The sequence below is a fragment of the Ceratosolen solmsi genome, unplaced genomic scaffold (genome assembly GCF_000503995.2).
Source record: "Ceratosolen solmsi marchali unplaced genomic scaffold, CerSol_1.0 scaffold23, whole genome shotgun sequence".
Classification (NCBI taxonomy): domain Eukaryota; kingdom Metazoa; phylum Arthropoda; class Insecta; order Hymenoptera; family Agaonidae; genus Ceratosolen; species Ceratosolen solmsi.
The window spans coordinates 655,895-677,929 of NW_011948430.1; the positions used below are offsets into that span (position 1 = coordinate 655,895).

At 32.6% G+C, this 22,035-nt stretch overlaps 1 protein-coding gene across 1 annotated transcript in view; it reads left to right on the forward strand.

Moving 5' to 3' along the window:
• Pgant9 (polypeptide N-acetylgalactosaminyltransferase 9) overlaps positions 1-22,035 on the forward strand; it is a 177,879-nt gene that overhangs the window by 143,220 nt on the left and 12,624 nt on the right. Inside the window, exons 5-9 of the mRNA XM_011501740.1 lie at positions 7,498-7,667; positions 12,455-12,768; positions 13,625-13,823; positions 18,760-18,929; positions 20,220-20,348. Of these exons, the coding sequence (XP_011500042.1) occupies positions 7,498-7,667; positions 12,455-12,768; positions 13,625-13,823; positions 18,760-18,929; positions 20,220-20,348 (982 nt within the window). The remainder of the gene's footprint in view (positions 1-7,497; positions 7,668-12,454; positions 12,769-13,624; positions 13,824-18,759; positions 18,930-20,219; positions 20,349-22,035) is intronic.

Genomic DNA, 22,035 nt, shown 5'->3' on the forward strand with positions numbered 1-22,035 from the left:
TTCTTCTTCTTCTTCTTCTTCTTCTTCTTCTTCTTCTTCTTCTTCTTCTTCTTCTTCTTCTTCTTCTTCTTCTTCTTCTTCTTCTTCTTCTTCTTCTTCTTCTTCTTCTTCTTCTTCTTCTTCTTCTTCTTATTATTATTATTATTATTATTATTATTATTATTATTATTATTATTATTATTATTATTATTATTCGATATTATTTCGATCGTATTATTGAGTTTATAAGGGATTTAGTGGGGTAAAAGCATCGGATGCAGCAATGGCAACGCCACCAGCAGGGATAGAGAATCAATCTTCTCGGCGTCTAATCAACCCATGCCAAAGTCGAGCAGACAACAAACAGGCAGTGCGAAGAAGTTGAAAAGACGTTAAACATGCACGGGCATACCACGAGCTTTGAAATTCAAACCACCGCCAGAGAGGAAGTCCAATGCTGGCAAGCCGGTGCGCCGCTATGTAAAGTTCAAGATCTCATTCCCGTACCCGCGCGTGTAATGGAGGCATCGGCCCGACATACAACCGCTCCGCGCTCCTTTGATAGCAAACTTTAATGTGCTATTCCAGACACGCGCGAAATTGCTCGCATCTTACTCGTCGCGACTCTCCCGCACCTCCACCGATAACTAGCGCGCGGCTCGCCAGGATGCGACGGCGGCCCCAATCCTCTACGGCTTATGGTACACGATTGACAAGGGCCGACGACAGGCTGCTTCAACTAATCGTCCGCTACGAACCGCAGCTTCGACAATTCGCCGAGCCAGCCAATCGAACCCCTCTCCATTATGGAGGTTATTGGGTTTCAAAATATTCATTTTGAAAGGGGGTTGGCGGCGTGGGACGGGGAGGGGAGATTAGACGACTCAAACGAGGTACGAGAGAAAGGTGCATTTATCCCGTGCGAGCTTTCATTGTTCATTTCTCGAAGACTCGACATGGTCGCCGGACAGGTTGGAGAGAGCAGCGGGTAACGAGTTCTTGTGATTTAAGGCGACCAAGGTACGCGTTATCTGCTCGACAAAAGTCTCGGAGCGTTATGGAATAAGGGACGAAGTGTCCTTATCGTTCCGACGAGCTGCGCCTCCACATCGCTCTACGAGCGTTGTAATTTATGAATTGCGAATGAAGCGTTGAAACGAGCCTGCGGGAAAGAGGAAGCGCACAAACTTCTAGACGCGTGGTGAGATAATAATTGGTCCGGGGCGAAGGGGAGGGATGGAGAGAGAGAGAGAGAGAGAGAGAGAGATAGTGCTGGTGGTAATATTAAGGTGAGGTGGTAGTGGTGGTGGTGGTGTGAGGGGAGGAGCCGCGGCTTTAGAATTAACGCGGAAGATGCTTCTGGCATGATTAATTTATTAGGAGAGTCTAGCTAATGCAAATGTAACTTTTGGATTTTCGGGCGGCTAGCAACTAGCTAGACGCGAATCAAATGCGAATCTCTTTTCTTTGCATATCTAGCGTCACTGGGCCTAAATGAAACTAATATAGTAAACGCGTTACATTTTCGGATGCGACATTAACTTGAGTTTCGCTTGCTTACTGAAACGGGGCGAGACAAATGGTGAGCAATGAAGCAATGGAGTACGCGTATGCGTATGGATGTCGTAGGTACGCTCGATGCTTCTAAATTTTTCTCACTCTTCTTTTCTATCAAAAAGTTACCAACCAATAGTCCATTAGAGTCTTCCGAGAGTCTTACGAGTGCCGTCGTTGCGGTTTGTGAAAAGTGAAGGACGCTTGAAGAGTTAGCCGCAAAGGGACAAGGACGACAGGTAGAACTACAGCTATTGGAAAGTCGCCGACGAGAGTGGCAAAAGAATCGAGAGAAGCAAGAAACCTAGGGATGCCCGCAATTTCTTCAAAAGCTTGGCAATTGGGACTGACGCGTTTCGGGAACATTTTATCCGACGCGCCGATGACTATCCATTGGCCAATATAGAGAATTAATTCAACGCCTCAATGTCATCCTCTTGGCCTCGAGAAGCCGAGGTGAACAATTTTTCATGAATTCCCTCTGTACGCGTCCGCGTAATTGCTTACAAAAAATACACTGCACCTAAATCATTATCCGCAGTAATTAAGGAATTACGGCTGAAACGGATATTTACTTTATCGATTTTTCATTAGACGCTAGAGTACTCGCATCTTTATTGGCACTTTAACTTTTATACGTACTCTTAGTAAAAGGAAACAGCGTTTTTATTTTATAAGATGAAGTATATTTACGAGATTGAATGTTTGTGCTCGTACGTTTTTAGATTATAAGTCCTATTATGTGCGTGTGTGCGTGTGTGCGTGCGTGCGCGAGTGTGTGCGTGTGTGTTATAAATTGTATATTTTTATAAGGACCGAGTAAAATTTTAATATTCCGGTATACAGAGCATTTTTATCGTTTTTAGTTTTATACAATGAAAAAGTATTAAATTAAAAAATATATTTATGATGTTCTAACGAGTTAGTTTACAAGTGAACCACTACGATGGTGCGTAATTGTGTTATTTATTTATAAAAAAAAATGGAAAAAGTAAAAAATCGTTATTCATTTTGCATTTATTCCCTGCGTGAGTGTACGTGCGCGCGATTCATCCATGTACGTGTTTGTGTGCAATGCAACATTTCTACGCGTGTACGCGCAATGACATTGATTTAGTAATTTAATGATTGTTCGGCCGTTAGAATTTCCGGGGGGAAAAAAAGTGAACGACGACGTGGTTTAAAATGATTGTTTTTTTAAATCGAGATTAAATAATTATCTAAAGTAAATGTAAGGTATGAACGAACGGTTATATAATGACAATATTAGCGGAACTTTTCAATATTTTCATTATCGAATCGAATACTCGAGCCATCTCGCGCCCCATGAGTCGATATTTCGCATAAATATAAAATACCTTCCATTAGCAATATAATATGGAACGCCAAGGATGTGGATTAATGGAGTCTTGTGCAGGCGTCTCCTCTTGAACGGCTTCTTTATTCGAGAAATTCGGCCTCGAGTGGCGGCTCCGTGAAAGCTACTGGAAAGGATACTCGACTCTTCCAGTTACTGGAGTTGAATATCTACGTGGATGCACTGGGATATGTAAAATCCTGGCCAGACTCCAATTAGGAAGCAATACAGCGGGAGAAAGGGCGAGAGGGCACAAGAGTTTGCACCGCGTCATGGCCTTCGTGCGGCTCGCCTCGCCTCGACGGGAGGATAGTTTTGCCTCTTCTAACGAGCCACTATTGTTTCGAGATGTCGATAATTATATTAGTAATACTACGCCTTATTTCCTCTTTTTCTATCCCTTTTGTATTAACTCGATTGACGAGCTATGCAAATACATATATACTTGCCTTCACAGCACTATTTTAACGAAAAATTGACACTGACCGAGCCATAATAGAAGCTATTTCGGTCGCTCCTTGGATCTTCATCATCATCTTCTTTTTCTTCTTCTTCTTCATCATCATCTTCTTCTTCTTCTTCTTCTTCTTCTTCTTTTATTGTTTTGTGTCTTTTTTCGTTTCGCGACGAATGCATGCGCATTGCGGAAGGGGCGGTGCGAGTGGGGGAAGGAGAGCAAGACGTAATGAGCGAGAGCTATCGCTGATTAGAATTCAAGGGTTGTTCGAGCGGTACAGTGGATGGGGGATTAAGCGCGTGCGCATGTTAATTGTGCGTGATTTAGGCTAAGTCCGGAGTGGATGGATCGAGGGCAGACGTCGATGGCTTTCTGGTTTTGGGTCGCACCGCCTTCGCATTGAAATTATGTGCAAACGAGGCAACTTGTTGGTTACGGCGCATCTCTACGGCAACTGCAACAGTGACACATCAAATATTTTCTTGCTCCTCAAAGTGCATTCTGTCTCATAAATACCATTTTTGTATGTATGTATGACTACTATCACTCGACTAACTTTGGTTTTTCTCTCTTCTTTCTTTGTTTTCCTTTATCTTTTTTTTCATTGTTTTTTTGTTTGTTTTAGTTTGTTTTTTTTTTGTTTTCATTATTATTATTAAAGTTTGGATTATTTTCAGTTTGTCGATAGAATCATTTACTTTTTCTATCAATGTAACGAACGGCTTGCTACGAGTACGGTAGTATTTCTGGATTTATAGTGCATTATCAAGCATACGAATTATGATGAATTTTCAATTTCATAGTTTTTCATAATTTCATAATTTAATAAGTTTTAATTTATATAGTCAAATGCCTAATAAGAGACGGAAAAGCTTTATTAATGTAGTCGATTGGCGGCAACTCGTTGAATATTCAATTTCATTTTATAGTTATGTCCGTTTTATAGACGCGATTTAACGCAGAATATAACTGTTTTCAATGTCCCTAAATGCACGTGAAATATTTGGACGAAATTAATTCATGGAATTTCAAGAGTCTAATTAATTGGCCATACAATCTTAGGTGGGAATGAGTAACGGTTGAGATCTGCTCGATTTGCAAATCTTTAGGAGTCTGAGGCTTAAGTAGCTGAAATCCAGTGATTGGTGGCTTGGCACATTCGACTTCATTGATCTTCGGTGATCTTGGATCGCTTTCGCCAATGTCGATGAAAAATTGACAAAAAAGATGAGTCCTGACACCAATTTTTGAATTGCCAAAAAGAGCAGAGACACGAAAATCGGATGCTGCATATATCAAATGACTCGTATCTATCTGTTCGTTTTGCTGTATCGGCAAAATACCGAAGCGACAGCCTCGCTTGCTTACCATTGCTTCTTATTCCAATTCTTATTCCTATTTGATGGAATATATGATTATTTTAGTGCATCATCGGCACTGTTACAGTAATTTAATAGGCATCGTGATTATTGGTTATATGATTTTTCATTTCAGAGAAATTGCCGATTTGTCTGAAGAAATGTTATTCCGATATTTGATCGTTACGTACATATAAAAATATACTGCATAGGAAATATTCCCATTCCCATAGTTATGAATTTTATTATATTATGTGAATAACGTGAAAAACATTTATATTTATACAATCAATTCGGTGAAATTTTGTTACTCAAGGATAAATTTAAAAAGTAGAAAATAAATAGTGTATTGTAAAAAAAAATATATTAACTTTGTTTGAAAATACCTAGAATTATACAAGATCTTCTACACTAATATTCGTCATTATTATTTTTCATGATATCGTAAAAATAGTATACTAATTTGTTTCAAGTATCACTGTCAAGTGAAAAATTATAATTCAAAATAATATTTAATTTCATATCATTTTAATGTAGTATTGTAATAATAATAATAATAATAATAATAATAATAATAATAATAATAATAATAATAATAATAATAATAATAATAATAATAATAATATATTTACTAAAATTCATAGGAAAAATTTATTCCATTTAAGCGTTAATATTTATGTAAGTATCATTGAAAAATCGAACCTTCCCAGTGTCAACATTCAAAATTTAAAAACATTCGGAATATCAATCGACAATTCGTATTTTCTTATTCTCGGCGAAAATTCCACTGCATACGTATGTATCGAATTCTCATTACCTTCAATGTATTGAAAAATCAATATTTTTTCATATTACCGTATGCGAGAAACGTGAAATGGAACAATAACTATGTTAAGTAAATTTAATTATTAAGATTCAATAAGTAGCAATTCAGTCTATCAATTAAGCTACAAAATTATCTAGAAAGATATTTATACCCGTGTTCTTATAGAATAGATTTAGATTTTAGTTTCATCATCAACATTCGCATGAAAAAACTTTCAGTGCATACGTCAATTTCAAAATCTTTGCAATTAACATTACCTTCACCTCCTGTAGACATCATATTATCAATATCAGTATTGCAATTACAGATTTAATTCATGTTTAAACGTTTAATTTCATAATTTCGTTATTGCATTAATTGAAAATATTTGTAATAGTGTATTATTTATTATATTATGAAATGAAAATACATAAATTAATTCTAATCTTCAAATACGTGTAAACAAATTTACGACAATTAGTATTTGCTTATTATTTATTGTACATAGGAAGTTTTCACTGAAGGAAATTTGAAATATAATTCGTGAAGTATACAGTCAAATAATTTTCAGATTAAAACATTATTCTAATTTTGAGCTTCGTTATCAGATTATTCTACTTCGTATATATTTTGTTATCAGCATTTAAAATGTATTGTAATTAATTTTCAGCTCAGTCTACTTTATAATAAGCATTGACCGATAATGAACGTTAATATTAATTTCACATTAATTACATTAATATTAATTTTAATTAATTATTAATATTGATTACAAAAATTTATATAGTATTCCGAAAAAATATAACAAAATATTCCATAAATTATATTATAAACATTATAATACTAATAAAAGAAATAAAAAGAAGAAATAGGTAAAATTCTCTTTAACTAGAATGAAAATCGATTTTGAATAGAAAGGAATTTTACTTCAATGAAGTATACTTAATACGGAATTTCAATCCGAATAAGTAAAACTTCATTTTAAAAGGTACTGTACATTCGATTATTGTTTTATAAGAAAAATAAAATCGGTAAAATGTGTTAACCATGTTGTATTGAAAGAAAAATGTATTCTTCAAAAACTCGATTTGTCAACTCACGAAACTTGACAACAAGAAAAATGAATCGTTACATTAAAAAGAATAATCAATATTTTCTTATAAAAAGTATTTGGTATTTTCTAATTTAACGATTATCAAGAAAACAGTTCTAAACTAAAATAATGAAAGGATTCTAACACCTTAATTACTTTTGAAATTAAAAATTTCTTTCTAAAATACATTTATTTGTTAGAAGTAGACAAAAAAAAAAATAAATACAAAAAATTCTTTATTATGCGTATGTTTTACTAAAATAGTTAATTTTCCGAATATAGGCTACAAAAAAAAAAAAGGAAAAACAAAACAAAAATAATCAGAAGCCTTATTTATAACTGCCACAAATCTCTATTCATGTAATATACAAGATATACATAATATTTTTTAGTAAAAACCACAATTCATTACAAAGTAACATTAAATTAAGAAAGAAAATACATCTCTAACTACGTCGATGGGAAAATAGTAGTTGAGATTCACATTCAATAATTTCATAATGTCTTAGAAATAGATTTATATTAAAATAATACTGGAGTATAAGAGTATTAAATGAGGTCATCATTTCTTAAATAAATAAATAAAGAAACGTTGCCTTTGTATTAAAATCCTTTGTATTAGAGCATAACGGAACTAAGGTTTGTCAAATAGGGGACCAAATCATTTTTCAAGTGCAATTGAAAATAATATTTAACATCCTTCTATCTCATAAATTTTTAACACCTTTATAATATCTAGTCACTTTAATAGGATATTTCTGCATCCCTGTGCGAACGCAGGTCAGTGCATAAATTTAAAGTGCAAAAAATTTATGTGAAAAGCGTTAAAAAGGCGAAAGTACGAAGTAGTGTGTAACTTGTGGTGATGAGTTTTTTGCTACTTTTTTGTTGTAGGTGTAAAGAGCCCGGAAGGTATCTAAAGGAGCTTCCGCCAACGGCCGTTATTATTTGCTTTCACAACGAGGCCTGGTCAGTTCTCTTGCGGACGGTCCATTCTGTCCTCGACAGGTCGCCCAACCACCTCATCCAGGAAATTATCCTCGTCGACGATTTCTCAGACATGCGTGAGTATATATATATATATATAGCTTTTTATTTTCTCTCTGCCAACGTATATCCTGCCAAGCAAAAAACGAGAGAAGATATCGGAGGCTAATTCTTTTTAATTAGCTTGGTTCGATGGAGTTTGCTCGTGACCCGCTGAAAAGAAAATAATTGAAAAAATGAGGGAGAAGACAAAGGCAAATACAAAGATTTGCTGCAAAGTTTAATCCGGAATATAATCTAGAGTTTCAAAGTCTAGAGAGCAGAGCCTTTTGGCCCTTAAAAGCTCGAGATAAGCTCACTCGTTGAAGCGGCCGGAAGCGAGCCTCATAAACATACTTGCCTCTTCCGACATAAGCTCTAGCCTCTCCTTCCCATTCCCCTCCTTCCACACCATTATCTACTCCACTGAACCACTCGATTATCACTCACTCACTATCCGAAATGCTTTACTCTTTCTTTATATTTTCATACTACTGACGACTCACTCACCCCCGCCCCCCCTCTCTCTCTCTTATTCTCCCTCGCCTATATGGTTTTCTATGAATCCTCATGATGTGATATGAACATTCCGAGTGACCGCAGATTCCTTCCATTAGCTATCTACTGTAGTCTCTACCGATTCTTTATCGTCAAAACAAAATAATCAAGTCTCTATTCACTTTTCCGACTTCACTTAATACATTTTGAAGTTCCAATGTCTATCACTTAGTTATTTTTAATTTAACCGGTGCACTTCAACATGGAGCCTTACGTAAGTCATACATTTATTTTGGACACTTTATTCAATTAATTAATTATAATTGACGCGTATGGAGCGCCAGTTGCAATGTACATAATTTAATTTAGTTTGATATATATATATATATATATATATTTCCAATAATCTCTAGTATTTTCTATTAATTTTGGCACTTCATAATAAAACTTTTTCATGGAAATGCAAAATATATAAAAAAATAAAACAAATTATGGTAATAATTTTATAATTTATTCATCTATTCGGAAGGAACTCGAGATATACGCTTAAATAATTCTCTTATTAGAATTTTCAAAGCAAATAATACATAAATATAATTTAACACATAGATTGATATTGTTGATAATATCGATGCACACATACATCATATTGATTATCTTTATTACTATTGTTATTTTTATTGTTATTGTTGTTTTTGTTGTTGTTTTTGTTGTTGTTGTAGTTGTAGTTGTAGTTGTAGTTGTAGTTGCAGTTGTTGTTCGCGTTGTTATAGTTATTCTTGCTTTTATTATTATTATCATTCATAGATAATTGAAACTACCTCGTTAACGAACTCGTCTCCTATTCCGTTCGTTGAATCAGTTGCCATTTTTTTTAAATCCGATTTATCGATGTTGCGGGGCATATAATTAAGTTTGTGCAAGCATGTAAATTAACCCATTTTTATGCAGGGCGGCACATATTCACACTCGCACATATTAGTTGATGATATTATTTCGTTGAATTTTTCAATCGTGGTAACTAAATTTACCAAGCTTTCATGTGCAATCATTATAGAATTATTATTTAAATGAATTTTAAAGTCTATATAATTATAGATAATTAATTTTGAAAGTGAATTGTAGAAAATATTTGCCTTTATCCGAGATTACTCGATGCGTTTTGCAATATTGAAAAAGTGAAATAAATCTACGTATTTTTATTCTCATTTGTATTTTAAAAGATTTCTTGTAAAATAAAATCTTTTTTATTTGATCTAATTAGGTAAAGGAATTATAAACAAATGTAGAATGAGAAGCTAAAAAATCTCTAATAATTTAATTTTTGCTTTACAGATTTATCGAATATACGAATAATATAATAATACTTTACAATATACGAATCTTTGATAATTGAAAAATCATATTTTCCGTCTTTCAATTACCAATTTAATGTCATTCAATTAAAATAATCGTCTTTCTTCTTCAGAACTAATACAAAGTTCTACGATATTCTAACTTGGTGATAAAGATTATTTGCTTTTATAAATCTCATTAAAATAAATTGTTTGTTATTCAAAAGGTTAAAAATAATTATATATGTGTATATATAATAAATTCAACAATGAAATATCAAGTATTGGATAAAACGATATTCCCATACAATATTGATAAATGTGAATATCAGCGAAACTTGGAATACGGATTAATTAAAATAATTAATCAATACAATTGTTATATTCGACTATAATAATAAAACGTCTAAATTCAACTGCAATCAGCCATTTATTTTCATAAAATTATAGCATAGTGATAGCTATCGGGTAAAAGTACTTAGCCAATGAGTTCACTATGAGCTTACCGGCAAATTACATTCTTAACGGCGAGCCAAATTAACAATGTAAATTTTTTCAGCTCTTGCCAATTATTGTTTATATATTTTTGAATATTTTAAATATGTCGGGATGACGGAAATTCGTGTCTCATTTAATAGACATTTGTCGCTAAATATTTCATGCGTTTGAATTAAATAAGAAACGTAAACGCTTTCATAAATCACATTCATCTAAGCAAAACTCTCGTGCGCGTGATTCTGTTAGGCAATTCGATCTTGTATCTAAATTACTTTTGAGTTATGAAAAAAAAATTATACTTCCTTATAAAATGTCCATTTTAATTAAGGCCGATTTCTGAAATATTTCTGCTCTTGTTATTTCATGATATCGGGTTCAACGCGTATTTGCTTATTTTCGAGTTATTGTTTTCTTATGTGAGAATATAATTTAGAGATTAATTTATCGCTCAACGTGAATGTCAATAATAGAAAATAAATTAAAAGCACGATCTGAATTTTATTATTAAACCTATGTGAAATTGCGTAGTTTGATGGAGCGATTTAATGAAATATTCTTACTTCTTGTTTGTTTTATGTATCACCGATAAAATAAAATAAGACGCGCCATTGATTTCTTATTCATTGTATTTTTGTTTTCAGTTTTCCTTTTGTATGGTTATGAAAATTTAGCCTTATACGAGCTTAAAAGTACTTGGGCAGCTCATAAAGCATCATTAAATTTCCGTCATTTCGTAAAGCAATGAAATTTCCTTTCCTTTCTACAAGTCCATTGTAATCAACATGTAAGTTTAATAACGGAGAAACTATACGTAACGGTTTGTTATGACGTGAAATATGAACTAATGATGATTGTAACGATACGAAACATAGAAAAAAAAATAAATAAATTTTCGGCATTTTGAGAAAACAAAAATTGTAATGAATTTTCATTGATTCTTTTGTATTCCTTTTGTTATTGTTTTTTTTTTTTTTTCTGCGTAGCTAATAATAGGAGCACGAATGAAATGTATTGACTAAGTGCCATGAGATAGAATTGGAATGTATACTCTCTTCTCGGAGACTTGGCAATTGTCGTGGTGAAATATCGAGTAAAATCTGCGTTGGGAGTGGAAAAATAAAGTGTGCATTTAAAATGCGAAGGCACTCGGGATGAAATCCAGGGGTGATGAAATGTAGCCGCGCTGCTGGATAAAATAAGCACGGTGGTGGTGGCCCGGGCTCGCAATAGGGAAAGGCCACGAGGCGGCAATTACCCGATCCGTCGTAGGTGCGGGGGGATTAAGATGATTGGTTTGTCGGAGCCGAGTGAGCGAGAGGAGCGCGGGACTTGTCATGTAAATTCAGTGTAGCAAGCCCAGCCGGTGATTTTGTGCGCGCCGGCAGCGAGAAACGACGAGATCGGGTGCATTGTGCATTGTGCATTGTGCTTCTAAACCGCTTTCGTATCGACGAGCGAAACAGGCTGATCCCCTTATACTGCACAGCTCTGTGCGCGAGCTTAATCTCGCAGTTGGTCGGTCTAGGCTCCGCCGCGAATCGCGAGTACCCCCCCCCTCCTCCTCCTCCTCCCCCCCCCCGTTCCTTCTAAATCCATTCGTTATTCGAATAAATCAGGACTTGCCTCGGCGTGGTCTAAGGCCGCGGCCGCGCAACGATATCGATCTAATCGTCACTCGTAAATCGACTTTCCCCTCCCCCTCTAAGCGACTCCATTCTTTCATGGCCTCGCCTTCTTTTTCCTCTCTTTAACTTCCCATTGCTTTTCGTCCCCTTACCGTTTCCAACCTTATACATTGAGCTTCGAAAATATGGCTGCGCCCCTCAAATCGAAGATTCTTGTTAAAAGCCAAATCCACAGCGTCGTCTATGTTAACAGAGCCTCTCTTTGGCAGTTCGTTGGCTGTTCTATGGCAGTCAGAAATAACGAGTGATACGAGTTTTAAATGGAGTGAAAAAATTCCTTAAACCTTCATTATTATCTTCTCCAAATAGTCAATGTATTGTTGAATAGCCAAAGGTATAGAATGTAAAAACGAGCTGAGCTAGCGCTAACAAGATTTGTTTCATTAAGCATCGTGAAAATAAAGAAAGTCTATATATAAGACTTTATACTTTATTATTTAGACTATTTATTCGCCAATACTGACATATTAATGGAATAGACGATGATTGTAAAATAAACGATTTGAAATTGTATTCCGAGTCATATGAGAATAGATAAAATAATTGCTCGCGTCATATATTGCGCCGAGTATCCGGAACATTCAGGTTAAAATCGTTGATAAAAATAATTAATAAAAGCAATTTCCCGGAAATCGTTGTCCACGATTCAACGTACAAATAGAAAGGAGGAAAATCACTTTACGATTTATATAATTTATAAGAGCACCGTAATTGCATTATAAACAATTTTTAAACGTTGTTTTAAGCTAATAAAATTGCCACGCGGAAGAACGTCGAGTTATAAAATGAAAATACTGGTAAAATTTTTAGCTCACCTGAAACGTCAGCTGGAGGACTACATGATGAATTATCCGAAGGTGAAAATTCTGCGGGCCTCGAAGCGCGAAGGTCTGATTAGGGCCCGATTGCTCGGGGCCGCGGTGGCCAAGGCGCCGGTTCTCACTTACCTGGACAGTCACTGCGAGTGTACGGATGGATGGCTGGAACCTCTCCTCGACCGCATCGCCCGTAACCAGACGACGGTCGTCTGCCCGGTCATAGACGTAATCGACGACACGACACTCGAGTACCATTGGCGAGACTCGGGCGGTGTCAATGTCGGTGGTTTCGACTGGAATCTACAAGTTAGCCCATTAACGCCAATTTTGCACAATTTTCCCAATATTGCCCTGACGCGCAAATATTTTCGTATTTTCGACTCGATGTCAGCTGTCTCGTTACGCTCAATTTCAGCTTCCAACGAGTTATCTTGTTCCTGGCTCTCTTTCCGCGCACCTTCTCGCCCCGCTCCACCCCATAACGATCAATAATTCAACAAAACATTGGTCTGCCGACTGCTCTAAGCCCCGACACAGTAATGGTCTCCGCTACGTCAAAGCAACATCCTGTTAAATTATTTGCCAAAGATTACTGCGGTTCCTCAATTTGAGTCTAACCTCCGCGACTCGAGAAGAGAATATTATTTTATTATCTATATATATATATATATATATATATATATATATATATATATATATATATATAATTATATTATTTTTTTATCAATCGATATTCATTATCTAAAGTACTAATGTTATTTTGAAATATAAATTCATTTGATAAATACAGTTTTAATGCTCTTGCGTCACGTAAATCGAGCCTCTCTTGATTATTAATCTTACAACGATCCGCGACGTGTTTTACTATTTGGTCATGTTAATTATACTTCTTTAAGCATCAAAATTACATTTTTCTATTCATTATGCACACCCTTGATTCCCCGCATTATGCTCGTGACACAAATTTTAGTCCTAATACCGAATAAAAGCGACGTTTACCCGTAAAGCTATATTTTATTTTGCATAATTGCACGCAATGATAATTTACACGTATCTGCCACCAGCTAACACAATTTAAAGCGCCGAATGAAAGAAGCGAGCCATTAAATACTATGCTTCGCTTAAAAATTGGCAAAATAATCGAGGCATTCGCAATTCTTAGTTCAACTGGCACGGGGTACCTGATCGCGAGAGGAAGCGGCACAAAAATTCGGCTGAGCCGGTCTGGTCGCCGACGATGGCCGGTGGTCTTTTCGCCATCGACCGACTATTTTTCGAGCGTCTCGGCACCTACGACAGTGGCTTCGACATCTGGGGCGGCGAAAACCTGGAGCTCTCCTTTAAGACTTGGATGTGCGGGGGTATGTATTACACATAATAACGTGCGTAGACATCTACGAACACATATAATTGTTACATAATCTCGATGTTATTTTAAACGAGCGCACCATTAGTGGTTGCATATGTGCATAAGGCAATGGAAGTACTTTAGGTGGTAGTAATTATATGAATTATTTTCACGAAGGAAATGCGTTATTATGCCCCTGCGCTGATACGATAAATATCGATTTTTAAAATTTTTTTTTTTTACATCGTACATAGAACAGGTATTTTATTATATTTATTTCTTCAATTGTAAGCAATTGAAGAGAATGGTTCCTTGGGACAGATTATCTGTATTAACATTACTTGTTTATTGCTGTTTCACTCTGTGAGCTCGAAAATTTCGATAGTTGGGTATATAACATAAAATAAATAGACGTATGAACGAAGATCTTTCAATAGAATAATAATTAATAACCGAAGTTAATCGGTGATTTTTATAATCCGCAGCTGTATATACAATGTACTTTTTCAAAATTTCATAATGCATAAAAATAAATATAATGAGGATTAATTTGTAACTACGTGCTTGTATTAGTTATTTAAATATTGCATAAATGCGAATTACTCGTAACGTGTTTTAAATTAATTATATAATTATTTTATGTTATATTGTCTAAATGCAAGATCTTTTTTTTCTATTTTATATACGAGCAACCTTATTGAGACATTAATTCGCATGCACTGAATTATATTTTCATCTTTGTGTTGATTAACAGAATTATCTTTTAACTTTCGTTGCATTATCAAGATCTAATATACGCTACTCCTTTGTAACTCATTTCAGTAACGTAATTACTCTACTTAATTTACGCTATTAAAATTATTCTTGTAATACAAGTTAAAGTATAAAATATCTATAAGTTTTAATTTTATAAATTAAAATCCTCCTATATTCTCCTATATTACGTTTTTTTTTTTTTATATTTAATTGTAATTTCGATTTAACATTTTATTGCTCATTTTTAAAAAAATTTTTAAAAATTTTTATTAAATGTAGATGTTGAAAAATACAAAATTGTCAATAATATTATTTTTAGAAACTTATGTTTTGACTTAAGTTTACTTACGATTGAATCATTATTACTAATTTGATAAAATGTAAGGCTGCATATTTTAACAAACGTAATCTCTTGAATCCCTTTTCCAAATTTTCCAAAACTTAATAAAGATTTTTTATAACATATATTTTATCATATAACCTTTATATTCACTAATTTTGTACATTTTCTTTGTCGTTCAAAATTCTTAATATTCTTACTATATTTAGATTATATTTCTCTATATTGAATTATTATTGCTCTATTAATTTTTCATACTAGATCATCTGAGTAAACTCATAATTAACTTATACAATTCAGAGAAACGTTTATACTTTATTGAATATATGCATTATATTATAAAACTAAATTGAAAAAGAAAAAACTATATATATATATATATATATATATATATAATTTCTGTCATTCATGAATATTGAGTGGTTCAAACACATACTCTTGTTACTTGATCGCGGCTAGTTTTTATATATTTACATAAATTCACTTTTTTACATTTCTAACTAAACTGAAATATCGTGCGTGAAATGTCAGTTAAATCTATTTTTAATAATAAAAATATTTTACCTACCACGCAAAATTTTCAAGTTTTCTCGAGTACAGTGCCACTTAACATAATTTACTTTTAACTTCATAATCGATTATAATTTTATCGTCAAAGGACAGTTAAAATTAAATTCTCTATTGATCTTTTTAATTTAAACAATTGTACTTATAATTATAGCATATAATAAATTAAAATATAAAATTGTTCACTTCAATAAAAACTTCAATAAAAAAAACCTTAGTCTACTTAGATCATGTCTTAAATAATATGACCTAGAGATTCATTATAAGGAGATAGGTGTTGTTTTCTATTGTACATTTTGCAAAAAATACTTTCCAAACGTTTAAAGCCATTTTTAGAAATCGTGGTTCTTTCCTCATCACTGATTAAGTCTAATTAGAATGTCGAATCTAAACATTATTAATAACTAAAATTTCATCTGAAATGAAAATTAGTTTGTTATATTAAAAGAAGAAAAAAAATATAGATTCTATAAAATACATAAATAAAAATTGCTACTTAATAATGTAAATCAACTAGCATTAGTTACACATATAATAAACTTGAATTAAGTTCATCGTGAACTTTTATCGTGAAATTTGAAGTATATAGTATAAAAATCAATATCCATATTAACTGGAATTCAATCTCTGGTTCCTGGTTTTTATGATTTATTATCTATATACGTAGAATTAATGATTTATCATTAAAGTACTCTTAATTAAAGAAATTAGTGCGAGCTAAAGTCAGAAGACTTTTTATCTTCTACACTATTCGAGTGAATTAAAGAGGACATTTAAGAAATAAAAATAGTAGGAGGTAACGTTAAAATTCATATAAATAATATTTTTTTTATTAGCAGTCTTAAATTTACTTTAAATAATAATAATGATAATAATATTTGAATATGCGTTTTCTATAACTTTATTCTATTACTATTGTAATAAATCATTGATTCTTCCAAAATAATTACATAAATTGGGTTAAATATTGGGTATTTATTATATCAAATTAATATATTATTTTGGATTTATTATATTGTTTGTTTGACACTTGGTTGGTAACATAAAATTTTAATACAATGATTTGATTGCCTAGGTTTTAAAATGTTTATTACAAATATCTTGAAATATCGTGAATTAATTTCCATTTAGTAAAAGTAATTGCTTAAAGTATTACAATATACGATTAAACGTAACACAATTCCATGTAAAATATTATTAATTGTCTTTATTTATATTAATTTGTACATCTGCCCTTTACAGTTGGAGCACGAAAAAAGTCTCTATTTATGTGTATTTCTTACGAATTGTCACGAGGTACGACAAACTAGTAAGAGTAGAATAATTTTATATATTGCAATTTAAAATAAATATTTAAATTATACCATAAATTCTCATTTCGTTAATACATTCTAATATACAGTCAATAAAAATTTAAATATATTTCACTTTTAAAATTAAAATATCACTTACTATATTATCTTTTCTTACAACATATTTTCAACATAAAAATTTATAAACATGAATATATCCGGATTAAAAAATAGTATTTGTGGCCAAAATTGAAGTTTATATTGGAAGCTTCTAAATGCTCGTAATAGAAAAAATTTAAATTCATCAATGTTCCCTGTCTGAAAGTGTAATATATTTACTACGCTATAACCATACTACAATCGAAAAAAAATTTTTTTTTACTAATAGTATCTGAAACAGATGGCGTTTGTAATATCAATGTAAATTAAACTTAGAAATAAAATAAGAAAAACAATAAAGAATATATTTATTTAAAAAAAAAAAAAAAAAAAACAAATAACAGCTTTATTGGGTTATATTTTTAATTTTATAACGTTCAAAGAATTTTATCGTACTAAAACTAATCAATATAATTATTGTATTTTGTATTCTTATATTAATGTTTACATGAGATAACATACAATATTGTTTTTGTGTTATTATAATAAATTCAATATAACAATAATGCAATATTTATTAAACAACTACATAAAACATATTTAGAAATATTATTTATATTTATTTTTATAAATACAAGCTTTATTTAGATTTAGTGATAATGCGTGCTATTAAAATTATTCAAACAATTATTATATTGAAGGACACAACATATATTTTTAATTCTTACGTTGTCTTTGATTTTTTTGAAATCATAGTAATTATTATAATTGCTCTTTGATGGATAATTGGATGATTCATAAAATTGATTATTAACATAATGGGAATATAAATATAAAGTATACTTAAATAAATTAAATTAAATTGCAACGGTTGTAATAAGTATAAAGTGTTTATAGTTTGAGTAGACTTTCATTTAACCTACATGGAGTATCTAAAGATTTCTATTTATAAATGAGTATTATTAACATATGGGATCTATTCAATTTACAAGTTCACACATGATTAATATCTAGAATAAGACTTATCGCACTTAATATAAAGTAAATTAATTTTGTTATCGACCTAATAAATACAATAAAATATTATTAATATATAATTAAAACTAAAAATGAATTAATAAAATATAGGTGATAGTTGTTTTATAATCAATTCGTGCCCATTATGCATGACCTTATCTTGTAAATTAATTTTACAAAAGAGAATCTTTTGCATAATTGTTATGTATCCGAATAATGGTAAATAATTGTCAATTTTCATATAATTCATTGATTTATGATAATATCATTTTAATAACAACTTGCTTAAAATGCTCTATATAATTTAATTATCTGCAATCGTATTTATGTATTTGAATTTTGCACAAACTTATGATACATAATTAAGAATAAAATTAAAAATGAATTTGTTCATTAGGGTTTACAATGCTAAGAAATTTGTCAAAATCTTCTAACATTATAATCTATTTAAGATTGTTATCCGTGCAATGAAATTAAATATTTAAAGTTTTTTTTTTTTTAAGCACTTTTTTGCATAAAATTACGTATGTCAGTTATTTAATACTCGATATAATCTATCGAATATTAATTTGTAGAAGGAATGAAAATAAAAAAGAAAAATTATACTGAGTATTTATTTATTCATACGGATGTGAAAAATTATCTCGATAATTAAAAAAGATGTAAGAGAAAATGATATTATCACAGAGCTCAACAAATATCCGGTCCCGAATAAACGTTAAATAAATTATATAGAGACGATAAGTTAATTCAACTCATCATTTCCTAACTGTTGCAGGCTTAATACGTCTGATTTTCACAATTTATAAATTACAAATCGATTTTTCCTTACTTTGCGACTCTGTATAAAAATTCCCTCTTTCATTTGATGCACGCAGGAACATTGGAAATTATACCGTGTTCTCACGTGGGGCATATCTTCCGCAAACGCTCACCCTACAAATGGCGAACCGGCGTGAACGTGCTGAAGAGGAACAGCATGAGACTTAGCGAAGTGTGGCTTGACGAGTATGCCAAGTACTACTACCAACGGATAGGTCACGATAAGGTTAGCCGTAAAACTAATTTTATTTTTTTCTTTCACTTTAATTTATCCTTTAACGTATTTTTGGTTAAGTTTTTATTTCGTTAGCCAAATTTTACCGTCCACTTAATTTTTTAAATATCCGGACTATTCAATTATCGGCAAAGACCCTATTTCCAAACTCACCAACAGCTATAAAATCATGAATATACTTCATTGAATATACATATTGAACAATTCTTCATACAAATTCTTCATTAAGTGCTGATAAACCATTTCACTGCAACGTGTAAACAATCGATGACAATGAAAGGAGATATTTTTATTTATTTTATACGTCTAATTCTACGCCTGAACTCACGAATCAATGATTTTACGGAAAGAAGATAAATTTAATTTACATTGAATTCTGTAAGGTATTTAAAGTAGAGATATAGATATGAAGAAAAAAAAATTCGTTTGCAGGAAAATATCTCGAAAATATCTCGTGTAAAAGCAACAAAAAAAAAAATAGTTTATTATTTATTTTAAAGGTCGTTTTTTCCGTTTATTTTTATGTTTTGTTTTTCTTAATTTTGTATACAAGAGCAGTTTTTAAATGAAAAATTTTAATTATTCGGAGAGGCGGTTTTGAGCTATACGCGTAGACATAACATGGCATCTCAAATTATTTATCGATTCCAAGTTCTAAAAGACATAACCTCAAAATACTTTTCGTATTTTAACATTTGAGATATTATTATTCCATTATTGCAGACGAGATCTAATTTAAATTAATTTTATCCATCAATAAAAATATATATGATGTCGATATTCTTGGCTTACTTTAATGGAAAAATATTAGGGAACGTCATTAGAGCTGAATCTCCTTAAATTAGTCATAGACCCAAGTGTATGAAATGAAAAATAAAACTTTTGTTCAATGATCGGTGATGGAAGTCGTTAACGTTCCCAATGACACAACCTATGATGAATCGTAATAAAATATTTTAATAAATAGGATTTTTACTGAATCAATTGTTTTATGTCGTTGTAAAATACTATTTATTAAAATATTTTATTACGGTGATGGAAGTCGTTAACGTTCCCAATGACACAACCTATGATGAATCGTAATAAAATATTTTAATAAATAGGATTTTTACTGAATCGATTGTTTTATGTCGTTGTAAAATACTATTAGACGCGTGTATTTCTTACATTTACTTTTCCCCACCTTTTTAAATGAATTTACTTAGACCTGATTGCACTGTGCGCAGCTCGCACAAGTCGCATCTAACGTGACGATCGTTTTACGCTTTACCCGACTTGCAGGGAAATTACGGAGACGTGTCAGACCGTAAAGCACTAAGAAGAAAGCTTGGATGCAAGTCTTTCAAATGGTATCTTGACAATATTTATCCAGAGCTCTTCATTCCCGGAGAAGCTGTCTCATCCGGCGAGGTAAGTTCGAAATTATGCTTTTATTACATTGTCCGTGCGCTTGAGCACTTTTTTTACAGATACTGGACCACGCAATTACACCAGGAGCAGTTACGCATTCGTTCACGAGGAGTGACAGTATTGTTTATATAAAACTTATTCTAACAATTCATTTTATAACAGAATGAAATTGTAATTCTCTTATATTTGAAGTCTCTTTCATTAAGTAATGGTTATTTCATATCGTGCGACGCGATAAAGTAAAATTTTCAACTTACCGAGAAGTTTTTCGAGGATGGTCTTTATTCCAATCTCTCTTTATTCGAATAATATTTTTGCTTACAAATAAGTAATTTTGAAGTCAGTAATGTATAGTGAGTAGAGTCAAGCTAATGCAAATTACCGGCTATGATTGAATAAGTATTAAGTTTAAATGAGAACGTTTATGTAAAACGAGATGCCGATTTTCGCGAAATTCACAAATATAAAGCAAAGTAATAATATATTTACTAAGTTGTTTGACTTATGGAAATGTAAGTTTATATTCGTCTTGCCTGAAGTTTAAAATCAATAAATGAGTCGTTTATTAAGCGATACTTATTCGCAAAAATTATTATTTCATCATTATTTAGCTGTCAAAATAACATTGCTCCAGAAGACATGTAAATTGAAGGCGAAATATATTTTTAAATGAGTATGGCCATTCGATTAGCAAATAATTTGCACGAATTAGACTACGGCATTGGATGGGTGCGCTTGAAGACGTGTCGCGGTGAGTTCGAGAGCGCAAATAAAATCCAAGTAAGAAGGGCGCGTTGCGGGAGAAAATTTTTTCAACAAAATTTAAAAAGAAAAAAGAATGATCGATTGCCTAAGCCTTATATTGCGCAGCGAGCTGTTTTTCAAGTCGCTTTTCACATTTGTGTGCGAGGCCATCCGGACATATTGGACAGACACTTCTCTATTGTTCGCTCGCTATCGTGCTGCTGTCCTTTAGAAAACGCAAAGCACCCACCCACCCATCCACCTACGCCTGTACATCCATAGGGACCGATAGTCGACGACCCACCAATGTTTATTATCGAGGCTGGTCGTTGGTCGCGCTTAGATCGGTTGCTTCGTCGCGCGCAAGTGGGGTGCTTTCTTTTTTTCTCTTCTATTTTTTTCGCCATTCACTCGAGCATAACGAAAAAAAAGTGGATTGGTTATTTGGATAGACGGCGTTTTGTAGAACCGCTATTGCCGAGTGATAATGTCTGCATTAATTGTCAGTGTAAGGCAATTCAGCGAAAGTACGATTGATTTGTTTATTCTGATTTAGTTCAATGGGGGTTGACGGGTGCAGAGAGGGAGGGACTGAAGGATAGAAGCCACACACTAGTACTTCGGATTACGTAATTGCGAAATCAATCTCGCATCCCCTCTCCATTTCAGCTTCCGCATTTCTCGCGACGGGATTACCGGGGGATTTAACTTTGGCCACTTTGGTCTTCCTTGGCTTACGTAAAATTCGTCGTGGAGAAAAATTGTTTAACACGCGTATGAGCCTTTCCCGGTTTCCCCTTATTTCATTTATACGATATATACGATATAACTGAATTTATGCAGCTGCGCAGGGTGCGGCGCTTAAATCGAGCTTTTTGATGCTGCTGCCGCGTTGGACTGACGAGTTCGGAAAAAATATTTCCACGCATCAGATTTATACATT